General features: G+C 38.5%; 1 protein-coding gene across 3 annotated transcripts in view; it reads right to left on the minus strand.

Annotated features, from left to right (window-relative positions):
* LOC127660426 (uncharacterized) overlaps window positions 1-12,697 on the minus strand; it is an 85,490-nt gene that overhangs the window by 38,114 nt on the left and 34,679 nt on the right. For all 3 annotated transcript variants that reach the window (XM_052150636.1, XM_052150635.1, XM_052150637.1), the window contains exons 12-14: window positions 7,826-7,956; window positions 4,862-4,943; window positions 1,303-1,452 (exon numbers count right to left, since the gene is read on the minus strand). In XM_052150636.1, coding sequence (XP_052006596.1) covers window positions 1,303-1,452; window positions 4,862-4,943; window positions 7,826-7,956 — 363 coding nt within the window. The remainder of the gene's footprint in view (window positions 1-1,302; window positions 1,453-4,861; window positions 4,944-7,825; window positions 7,957-12,697) is intronic.

Raw genomic sequence — 12,697 nt, forward strand, 5'->3', positions numbered from 1 at the left:
GGCATACCGGGCATTTTCCCGGTGGGCTGACGCACTTTGGAGCCAATCAGGGGCGGACTGGGCTTCGGGACAACCGAGCGGGCCGGTGGGTCGGCCACGAAATGGGCCGCGATAATCTAAAATGAGCCGCCGCGTTATGTAGAACGAACCACAAAATGGTGCCGCGATATGCACCGCGGCACCGTAGCAACTTTTACATAGCAAGTTTTGGGCCAGTTGCTATGTAAAATCCCAGGCCTATTTCTTTTCCCAGTCCAGCCCTGCCTGAACTCCAGTATTTACGCAGTCAGTCATATTGGTTCTGATTTGTTGTTGCTGTAGTAACCGAAGCACATGCTGTAAAGGCACAGCCCTCTTCCGGAAAGGGGGCGGGGAGCAGCAGCTCATTTGCATTTAAAGAGACACACACGAAATCAGCGTGTTTTTGATTCCACCCAAAAAGAGGCATATATAACATGGTGTAATAAATGATCCGTTGGGTATTTTGAGCTGAAACTTCAGACACATTCTGAAAACACAGCAGAATTTTACTAAATATTTACTTTGTTACAAAAATGAAAATGTAAAATGCACTTTTTGAAATGGAACATTAAAAGCTATTTCAGGGGACAAAATCAGCTATATAAAAATTTAATGACATAATTACAATATATAATAAAAAAAAATAAAGTAGTATTTTTCTGGAGCAAAAACGAATAGGGTGACAACAATAAAAAGGGAGCGAGTTAAAGGGTTAGTTCACCCAAAAATGAAAATTGTCCCATAATGTTCTCACCCTCAAGCCATCCTAAGTGTATATGACTTTCATCTTTCAGCCAAACACAATCGGAGTTATATTTAAAATATCCTGCTCTTCCAAGCTTTATAATGGGAGTGAATGGTACCTTAGATTTTGAAGCCCAAAAAAGCGCATCCAAACATCCAAAAAGTAATCCATATGGCACCAGGTGGTTGATAAAGGCCTTCTGAAGCGAAGCGAAGTGAAGGCAGTGAACGGCAGTGAAAATTGACGAATGCAGAAGCACAGAGGATTTTTGATGGATGGATGCGCTATTTTTGGGCTTCAAAATCTAAGGTACCATTCACTCCCATTATAAAGCTTGGAAGAGCAGGATATTTTTTAAATAACTCCGATTGTGTTTGGCTGAAAGAAGAAAGTCATATACAACTAGGATGGCTTGAGGGTGAGTAAATTATTGGATAATTTTCATTTTTGGATGAACTAACCCTTTAACTCTGCACACTTGTTGCGTAAATCCAGTGAACATTTGAATACTAATCCGTTCTGACATTTATGCTCACCCTCTTGACCAGTTCTATTCTGGCTCTGTTGGACAGGATGTCCTGCTCCAGTGAGGCCTGACGTCTCTTGGCTGCTTCAAAACCCCTCGGCCCGGACAAGCTGCAGATTTGAGTGGCCATGGCAACACTATCTTTGAGCCAGGACAGAGTCTGTAAAGAACACAAAGGTTGAGAGGAGAGCTGTTCCAAACCTAATGAGCTGCTTTGCTGTCTCCTCCCTTCATATGCAGCAGCCTTCTAAAGGCTATTGTAGACTTCTTTATTCTGTTTGCTGTTCTATCTCGAGTGGTTGAGCGCACAGCATTTCACAGTATACCCTTTTGACCACATGCCCATACGGACATGCTCACTATGACTGCTTTGTGATACTCTTTTAGCAGAGTCAATGCCAGGTGCATGTGCCGAAAAGTCCCTTTTGCGCTTAGTGCAAGACGTACCTGAATGCAGAGTATACTTTGACAACCTGTTAACACTGATGTGAACGGCATGTAGCTTCAAAAGCAAATTGCTCCAATTATAATCAATGATGACGTCTAGACTGGGTGCACCCATCGTGTTGTGCTAATGATGTATGGTCGCCCCGTTCTATTTCTGATATAAATTATTTGCTGAAGTCTTCAAACTCATAGATGATCCACGTCCACATGAATACATTTTTATGTGAAAATGCATTAACTTAGCAACATTTATGCCCCTTTTCCACACTAGAATGGTATTTTCCTCCACCTGTTTTTCCTTAGGCTTTTTTATTAGTAGAATATAAGCATGTGCTTTGTTTCTGAAGGAAACCACTCGTCCAAGTACTCTTAACCAACGTTAAAAAAATTAAAATAATTTTGCCTGCATAATGTGACGTTTAGTCTAAACGTGCCAATGCAGTGTGTATGTGCATGCGGGAGAGAGAGATTTAGGATATTACTTGATTTGAAGTGGCCAGGTGAACATTTGTAACATTTCAAATATTTTTGGGGACGTATTTAACAGTGCACTCAGTTATATCTTAAATGGTACTTTGGCAGGGCGGAGGGCGGGGCCTAATTAGGCTGATTAAGCCCGAGAGGGATAAAGGTGGCCGGAAAAACTCCCTCTCCCTCTCTCTCTATCTCTCTCTCTCTCTCCCTCTCTCTCTCTCTCTCTCTCTCTCTCTCTCTCTCTCTCTCCCTCTTTCTCTCTCTGCCGCACTGCCATATCTGGTCTCTATCCCTCTCGGGCTTAATCAGCCTAATTAGGGGCCGGGTGTACAGAATCACGGCCCGGCCCGCCCTGCCACAGTCACTTTTAAACAGAATGTTATTAACTGCTCTTATTTCATTCTAACCATTTTTGAAAGTATGGTGCGGAACGCCGGAATAATTTTTCCATTCATAACAAACCCAAATGAAAAACATTCCGATTTTAATCCCTGATCTAAAGTGGAACTTCATCAGTGACAAATGATTTATTTTGTTTTCAAAAATGTCCATAATATTAACGGAAAAACTATTTAAAATGCTACAGTAAAAACATGAAAATTCACCCTATCTATTTTCTAAATACATGGTATTAATGTTATTGTGAACGATTCACACGTGTATAAGTTTAATACATTTTTTTTTTATTTTGACCTCGTAATCTTTAATTAAAATGTCATAACACGATCTTCCACGACAGACTTCTCTCTGGTGACACATGCAGGAATTATCCAATCATTTAGGCCTCTTAAACCCCGCCCCTTTCTTATAAATACGTTCATCTCTTGGGTAGAGATGAACGAATCACATGTTGGTGAAGATGGCAAGGTGTATTTTCGTCTGTTTTCCTTCAAAATGATCATTCCTTAGCCCAAACTTACTTGGTCACCTGGCTTGAATTTGCATTTCGAAGGAGGAGGAATAACAGCAAATTCGCGCTTGTGTTTGAGACATTTCACATCTGAATTGTTGAGGTGATCACTATTGAATACAACGCATTGGATGTCTCTGGCCTCTTGAGCGCAGTTATCTTGGGATGCACAGTAAGTCTTTTTTCCTTTATATTTAGTGTAGGGTTGCAACAACGAATTAATAAAATGGATAATTATTGATAATGGAAATCAGCGACAACGAATTTCATTATCGATAAGTTGGATATGTGCAGTGAGCACAGAGAACCCCTTCAGTGACGTCACTTCACAGCCAAGTGAAAAATGTGTTGCATTATAGAGACAAGTTGAAGCAGAAAAAACACAACCCAAGATGTCCCGCACACAAGAGCACTTTATAAACACTTCAAAGAAGATCATAATAAACATACAGTTTAATGTGGAGCAGTTGCTGCGTCAGGTGCGTTGACGGAGGGCTTGTGCAGCTCATCACTTACATTTTACTGCTATTTTCTATGTTTTATAATGTAAACAAGCAAGTCTCCGTTAAACTCTACTGAGCAAGCGAGCGCACGCATTTCAAGTACTCGTGTGTTTATGTTGTCAGTTTGTTCATAAATGTGTTGCGACCCAATTTCACCGATAACCGGCTCTGACTCGGGCAGCACTGTGGTAGGGGTGTGTGTGTTTCACTCGGAAATATGTCACAATACGGAAGTAAAGTCGGTCGCAATTTCCATTTCATGCCGACTTTAAAATATACAGTACAGTAAAAAATTATAATATATTTAATATGTAATTTGCCAGTAAAATATTGGACATATTATGTATGATTTTACAATACAGTATAATTAATGGTGAAAATGTATATTGTGTTCAACATGAGCAAAAAACCTGCACTTTACGGTAAACAATAATCGGGCATTCCCAGTCTCAGCGTGACCCATCACATTTCATTATATTTGATGTAATTTATTTAACAAAACATTTGTTTTGTTTTGCGTTTGGGTGAGTGACATGTGGATTTATGGCATTATGGCAGCAAGTTCTGCCACCATGGAACACAAAAGGCAGCATGATAAGGACTGATAGCCTCAGTCACCATTCACTTTCCATGCATCCTTTCTCCGTGCAATGAAAATGAATGGTGAGGCTAACATCTCCTTTTGTGTCCCGCACTAGACAGAAAGCCATACGGGATTGATCCGAAAAAATTTTTTAGTGAACTATCCCTTTAAATGCAGCATACCTAGGCAGCTCACTAGGTTTAGAAACAAGAGCCAAGATGTCACCTTCCATAAAAGAACAGGAAGACAATATTTAAGAACGGAAACAGAAAGAGATCTTATTTAGATCTGGTTGGCATCTGAACTCCTGTCTGATTGGTTCAGAACACACTGAATGGGATTTCAAGCCAGAACAATTGCTGGAAGTCACATAGACTAGCAGAGGCCGTCAAGGGCGACATACAAAAATGTAATCCGCATCCACTTTGTAAAGACACATCTATCAACCCGTTCACAAGTTTATTTTGTGAGGAATCCAAACTCTTGGCTAGGTTCAGAACAAGTCAGCTGAACCACAGGAATGAGTTTGCAGAAGTGCGCTGGAGGGGTTTGTTCATTTTCCCAGTGTTTTCTAGCCGATTGGACACAGTTGGTTTTTGTAGTGTAAGTGATTGTGTAAGAGTTGTGTAATGGTAAAGTAATAAATGGGCACCTTGTCCGCCGACACTGTGAATTTCTGGAGTTGCGTGTGGAGCGCTGGGTGGCCCCTGGACTCGGGCGCCAACGGGTTCCCACTGTAAAACAAAACACAGGACTTTAGTTTAGCATGCACAGCTCTTCTGCATGTGGGTAAAAGACAAAAGGCACTTTTTTTCCACATCAAAATGTTTTGTTAAAATGTATATATTTGTAAATTGCTGCAACCGCCCACCATGTTTTTAATCAACTTTTTTGAATTCACAAGTTCATTTTAATGTGTGACAAATTAATTTTAAAAGTATAAATATTCTGGGGAGCCTCTAGATTAATATGAGATCCTGAAAACTGTGGATAATAATCATAATATAATCATAAAAGCCTGCATCAAGTATTTTTAGACATTTCAAGGTCTATTGTGATGCACTGATTCCACACAAATGTGTAAAGCTTTAATTTATTTTAAGCTAATTAATGCAAAAAATATAAGAAAATAAACTGAATTAATAGATATGAAGTAGTTCTACATAATTATTACAAATGTAATAAATAGTAACAGGTAAAATTCTCCCTATTCCTAAATTAAAAGCTTAATAAATGTCTTATTTCCTGGTTAGCAGCATTTTAAAGGATCCTCATGAGATTGCCCATTTAATTGTTTTATAACTGATTTTTAGTGTCACTTCACAGAACTTAACAAAAAGTCATTTTTAATACATTTTTGGACAATTTTCCAATTCATAAGTAGTAATTTTTGAAAATATGAAATGTTTAAAACACATGTATGACTACTAAAATGTAAAAAGGTACTTTCCTTGCACATTGAGTGTGCACAATTTATTCATTAATTTAAAAAAAGTTTTCATACATGTTTATCAAGTTAAAAAAAATACAAAAATAATAATAATATATATACAGTATATCATAATTATTTTAATATATATATACATTATAACATTATTTTTATATATATATACAGTATATAATAATTTTTTAATATATATATATATATATATATATATATATATATATATATATATATATATACATTATAACATTATATATATATATATATATATATATATATATATATATATATATATATATATATATATATACAATATAACATAATTTTTTTAATATATATATATATATATATATATATATATACACAGTATATCATACTTTTATTTAAATATATATATATATATAATAATAATAATAATAAGTTTTATTTATATAAGCCCTTTCCAGAGCTCAAGGACGCTTTACAATAGACAAGCAACAATAAAGGCAGAGGACAAAGACAGCAGACAAAACAACAGCAGGTAGATAACAGTGAAGGTACAAAAAATGAGAAGGTTAGGTAGATGGGACAGCACCCAGCGGGAAAAAAAAAAAAAAAAAAACAAACAGTACAACTTAAGAGTTATAACATTCAGCAAATAAGTGAGTTTTGAGCATGGATTTGAATTCAGAGATAGTGTTAACAGAACAGAGTGATAATTCCATATTTTGGGTGCTACAACACTGAATGATCTGCCCCCCATCGAAACAAGGCGATGCCGAGGGACGACGAGAAGGCTAGAGTCGGAGGATCGTAGAGAGCGAGTCGGTGCGTAGGGGTGAAGCAGATTACAGAGATAGGAGGGAGCCAAGCCGTGCAGAGATTTAAAAGTGAGAAGGAGAATTTTGAATTTGATACGGTAAACCACAGGAAGCCAGTGAAGATCATGCAAAATTGGGGTGATATGTGCAGAACGCTTGGTGTGGATGAGTATTCTGGCAGCAGAGTTTTGAATGTATTGCAATTTGGAAATGGAGCTAGCAGGAAGGCCAATAAAAAGTGCATTGCAATAATCGAGACGTGATGTGATAAATGCATGGATGACAGTTTCAGCGTCTGAGATACTGATGAAGGGACGGAGCTGAGCGATGCGACGTAGATGAAAGAATGCTGATTTAGTGATAGAATTAATGTGAGAATGGAAAGATAGAGAGGAGTCAAAGATTACACCAAGACTTTTAACAGTACTGGATGGTTTGATGTGAGAGCCAGCAAACTCTGCAGGTGAAGTTAGTAGGAATTTTGTTAGTGAGTGACGGAGGTCCGGTAAAAATAATCTCAGTTTTGTCCATGTTAAGTTTTAAAAAATTTGAATGAAGCCAATCTTTTATTTCATGCACACAATGTGTATATATATATATACACATTATAACATTATTTATATATATATATATATATATATATATATATATATATATATATATACCATAAATCATTATTTTTTATATTTTATATATATATACCATAAATCATTATTTTATATATATATATATATATATATATATATATATATATATATATATATATATATATATATATATACACACATTATAACATTATTTATATATATATATATATATACCATAAATCATTATTTTTATATATATATATATATATATATATATATACAATATAACATAATGTTTTTAATATATATATATACACACAGTATATCATACTTTTATTTAAATATATATATATATATATATATATATATATATATATATATATATTTATATATATATATATATATATATATATATATACAGTATATAATTTGTTTTTAAAAATATCATGCATTTTTTAAGTCACAAATTCTGTCCTCTCTGTTTTGTTTTTTTTCCAAAATGGCAAGCAGCATTGGTTACATCGCCTGATTTTTTATTTTGTTGACAAAACTTTTTCAGATATTGATAATATTTTAAAACATATTGCTTCACTGCTTTTTTTTTTTAAAGAACTAATTATAAAAGCTTATTCCAAACAACTTCCAATATTTGTTTTTCAAGAATTTCAGCTTTTAATGAGACTTTAATTATTTAACTATTAATTATATCTCCGATGGTTACACCACTTGTGCGAATTGCATTGTTAATGTATTTTTGACTAATTGAATAGAGTGCTAAATATCACCTTTTAATTGTTGTCTGCAGTTTGACGATAACATCGCTGGCACAGACGGGTACTGGGCTCCCTCCTGGATATCGCTGCATGTCATCTTGGCAGTCTGAAGGCTTACCGTGGCGCTCGCAGTCTCTCCCACCCTGTGAAGGGAAACACAAATTGCGTTTGTGTTTTTCTAGCAGACATTGATGTGTATAAACCGAGCTTAAATGAATCATGTGTTCTTATACGCTTGAAGTTTTGCAAAAGCGAGCACAGAAACATGGTGGTCCCTCGTCACATTGACGCGTCACTGACTACCCTGAATTGCGCCATTGGCATGGTAACCCAGGCTTAAATATCACCTTGTGGTTGGAGGTGTGGACAGTGTGGATGTAATCCCAGAAAATGGGAACAACAAGTTACAGTAAGCACTGTTAAACTGGATCCAGCGCCAACACAGGAAAATAATTATTCTCTCAGCATTTGCTCACCAGCGTATCATGCAAAGAAGGTCACAAACTCTATCCGAGCTACGACACTTTTTCACAGACATTACATCAACAGTTTAGAAAATAAATGAGGCCTCTTTTGGGCACGCCATGTGCTATTGAAGAATGTGGTATAGCTGTATTCATCATCATCATCGGGCAGGCTTGTTAGGCATAACAATTCAATTAAGTGTGCCCTGCCACATTCCTCCCTCATTCTCTCAGGCTGGGCATGACGTACACCCCCTTTCCCTGGGGAGGGGACAAGGGGAGGAAAACAAAAAAAGTGTGGCACCTACACGCCGTAACGGCGATCGTGCCAAACAAAACATTATAAAAAGAGAGGGAAAGACCAACACGGAGCGGCAGTGGGAGAGAAAAAAAACGCTTACTCGCCGTTTCTCCGATACGCCGTAGTTTGGACCTCGGCCACTCCTCCAACCTCTAATGGACGCCAGCCGCACCTCCCGGACGGATCGGAGGCAGACCTCTGGCCCCTGGCGGACGGAACGCCCCGCCGCATCTTTGGTGGACGGTAGGAGTCTCCCCCACCCCTGGCAGCGGTAACCACTACAGGCGGTTGGTTGAGAGCCCCTCCTCCCCTCACGGTCGGCGGCCGTTCCTCCGCTACCAGGCGGCCGGGCTCCTCTGTCCACGGGCGGATGGCCGCGGCTGCTCTGTTGGGGTGGATGGTAGTGGCGAGGACTCTACTACAGAGCATCCCTCCTCCTCCTCTTTCCAGGGTTTCGGCACCAGTGTAAAGGGATTCATGGAAATGAGGAGGCGAGAACGGCTTGATAATATAAATAATATTTTTATATAAAACTGAAACAAAAAGACAAACACACAAAGGTGTCGGACAGCAGTCCGTAAATCTCTCTCTCTGTCGCACTGCAGCTTCCAGTCGGCCTTTATCCCTCTCTGAGGCTTGATTAGCCTGATTAGGGGCCGGGTATGCGTAATCACGACCTGGTTCTCGCCTCCTCCTTGCCCATCCTTTAACTGTGTTACATTGGTGCCGAAAGCCCGGGAAGGAGGAGGGATGCCCGTTGCAGAGTCCTCGACACTGCCATCCACCCAGGGAAGAGCCGCTGCCATCTGCCGGGTGACGGAGTAGCCCGACCGCCCAGATGCGGGGAACGGCCGCCGTCCGCGGGGCAAGTGGGGACTGGATACCCCGACTGCCTGGAGCGAGGGAGCCACTGCCGGGGGCGGAGGGGTCGAGGGAGACCGCCGTCCGTGAGGGGAGGAGGGAAGATATACAGGTCATAATATCGCACGCCCGGTCCCCAATCGGCCCGGTTCGGTATTTGTCTTTAAGTTGAATTTGGAGGGTCTTTTCTACATTTATCTCAAGCTCTACTGCGGCAGCGTTTTGCTGGTTGGTAGAAAGTTGTTTTTGTGCCCGAGTTGCGCGAATGAAAGATCGTTCAGGCGTTTCTTCTATTTTCTTTGCGCAAGATCGTTGCGGTCGTTGACTTTTTGTATCAATGTATTAATAGTATTTATAGCTGTATTAATGACACAGATAAACAGAAAATTATGGTTTGCCACTTTTACAAGCCATAAGAAAAGAAAAATACAAATGAGATCTCTTTAATATCTTAATATTGTTAATATTGTGGGTAAACAGACAGTTTTGCTTAAATCTGCCACTTTCTCTTCAGATAAACACTCCACCACCCCGCCACCACCTGTTGAGTCCTGTCCTGCACAGGGGCTCCTCGCCCCTGCCTCCTATCTCCGGCAGGATATGACGGTTCCGAGTACAACTTCTTCGGACCGCCAGACGGGGCTTACGCCAAAGAGAGAGACATTACCTTTCTGTTTTATATTCATCAGTCATTTTAAATCTCTATCAAGTCTGCGTGTCTTCCTGATAGATCTTTAACATTTCTCATCAAATTCTTCCAAGAGCAAATTATTTGAGCTACGCTATCCACATACATTGTATAGCTCTATACTCTTACTGTATGTCAACAATGAGACAATTTATGTCTATTTTTATTTCTCCAAGTCCCAGTTACATGCATTATGGAAGTCCAAAGCGTGAATTTCAGGAGGTCAGGTCAACTTTAAGAAACTTTCTTTGTTAAAAACAGAAATCTGCATAATAATAGTATGTATTTGTAATATTTCTTCACAGGCTCATTAGTTTTTTAAATGTGTCTGCTAACAATGTTGAACAGTGTACTGTACTGTATGCACATGCACCAACAGAGATAGCATGTCGTTTTCGTCATTTTTGTCTTGAAAGTCATGAAAATTCCCACCACAAGGTCATTTCCAGCACATCTCGAAATCTGTTTTGTGTTTAATAAAGTTCAGTGCAGGAAATGACACTGATGAAATTTTTGTAATAAAAACGGTCGACCCCTTTGTCTTGCTAAAGCTAATTTCATAGCTAACATTTTATGTATCCTAAATACACACAATTAAATAATATTTTCACACTTTTACGTAATTTGACATAATTACTGCTTAATTGGAAATGACGCCACATAAATATCTTATTTAAACATTACTTGCTTCATCATTTATCTCAATTATGCTTTTCACTGACAATTTTGTTCACTTGATAAACAAGTGCTCTAACTTTTGAAAAATAAATACATTCATTAATAAATATATACATTCTGGGAAATTACTATATTTTTGACCGTTTTTGAAAAACTGAAGAAAATAATTTTCACACAATAAATAATTAAATGGTTTATGTTTATTTCACTCTATGTTCATATCATAGTTTTAAACATGTAATAATTAGTGTTTTCAAAATTAATTTTTTTCATAGTATAATGTTGAAAGTCTGGTCTGGGACAAGGATAAAATGGTCAAATCTGTACATAAAAGGGATGTGAAAAGTACCAGAAATAAATAATGAAGGCCTGGTCAAATATTTCCAGTTCAATTTTAATGAGACCTTCATATGTCAAAAAGAAACAAAGAAATTGGGTTGTTTTTATAAAAATCAACCTCTGGGACATGAAAGTACCTGAAGTTCAAGAAACACCCAGTAATACCTTCATTTTCACGAAAATGGGTGACAATGACAAACCAACTATTAAAGGGAAAGTTCACCCAAAAATTTAAATTTTGTCATCGTTTATTCACCCTCATGTTGTTCCAAACCTGACTTGAGTGTACTTTTTTCCGTAGATTACAAAAGGAGCTATTAGACAGAATGACAGCCTCAGTCACCATTCACTTTCATATGCATCTTTTCCCATACCATGATAGTGAATGGTGACTGAGGCTGTCATTCTGGTAAACATCTCCTCACGTGTCCCACAGACAAAAAAGTCATAGGGGTTTGGAACACCATGAAGACAGAATTTTCCTTTTTTTAGTGAACAAACCCCTTAAATTGAACAAAAGCGCATTTCTGTTGGTGAATTTAACAACGGTTGTTTAATTCACGCTGACAAATTTCAGCTTGCTGCTGCGATGAATAATGCCACTTTATGGCACCATATGAATCTCAGCCAGACATTCTCTGATTATGAGCAGAAATGAGTCAGACTTTGGGAGAGAGAAACGTCTGATGCTTGACAGACACCGTCGCCTGAGAAAGTGCCATTTGGAGAGAGCAGCGAATTTATGGGGCTTAATAGCATTTATAAACACGCCACTCAAGGAGTGGAAGATTTGAGTTTAATCACACAACGGCACGTTATCAGGCGATTTGTGAATCAATGTGGATGGTTAGAATAGCAAGTACGGCCTAATTAGACGGGGTGCACCGATAACCATCTTGCACGTCTTCTCTCCACATACCCACTACATCATTCACTCCAAATCAGTCCAGGCTTTTATATAAACTCCTGGTCATTTTTCTGCATGACGACATGTAAGGAATTGTGAATTATGTCACTAGCGGTACAAAATCATTCTTCAATGACTTCCACAGCCCCGTTCCCAATGCCGATCCCAATTAGCGCTGAGTTTTTGCTCTGTATTTCATCAGCTATTTGCCTCTATTGCACACAGGCTTCTCTCCATCTTTCAAGACCTCAGTTTAAGTGTAAAGTTGTGGAATGATGTCAGCCAAGAGTTCTCGTAGCAATGTGCCATATGGAGTAAGTGGCTAATGCATCTGTGAGACATTAGCCAAAAAACGGGCGCACGTCACTAAGCAAGAAGCCACACAAACACTCCCGCGACACTGGTTTAGACATGCTTATTCTCAACATGCAAAAAAATGGTTTAAACCAACATAAGGATAGCTGGTCTGTTTTGCTGGTTTTAGAAGGGAGTTGATTGAACACTAGTCAGCTGGTCAGGCTGGGGAAGTAGCTGACCAACCAGTTAAACCGGCTAAAAACCAGTTTGGCCAGGCTAGGTAAACCAGCTAAGACCAGAAAACACCCTTAGGCTGGTTTTTCCCATAGAGACGTGACGCAGCAGAATT

This window comes from Xyrauchen texanus, chromosome 20, assembly GCF_025860055.1.
Source record: "Xyrauchen texanus isolate HMW12.3.18 chromosome 20, RBS_HiC_50CHRs, whole genome shotgun sequence".
Taxonomy (NCBI): Eukaryota; Metazoa; Chordata; class Actinopteri; order Cypriniformes; family Catostomidae; genus Xyrauchen; species Xyrauchen texanus.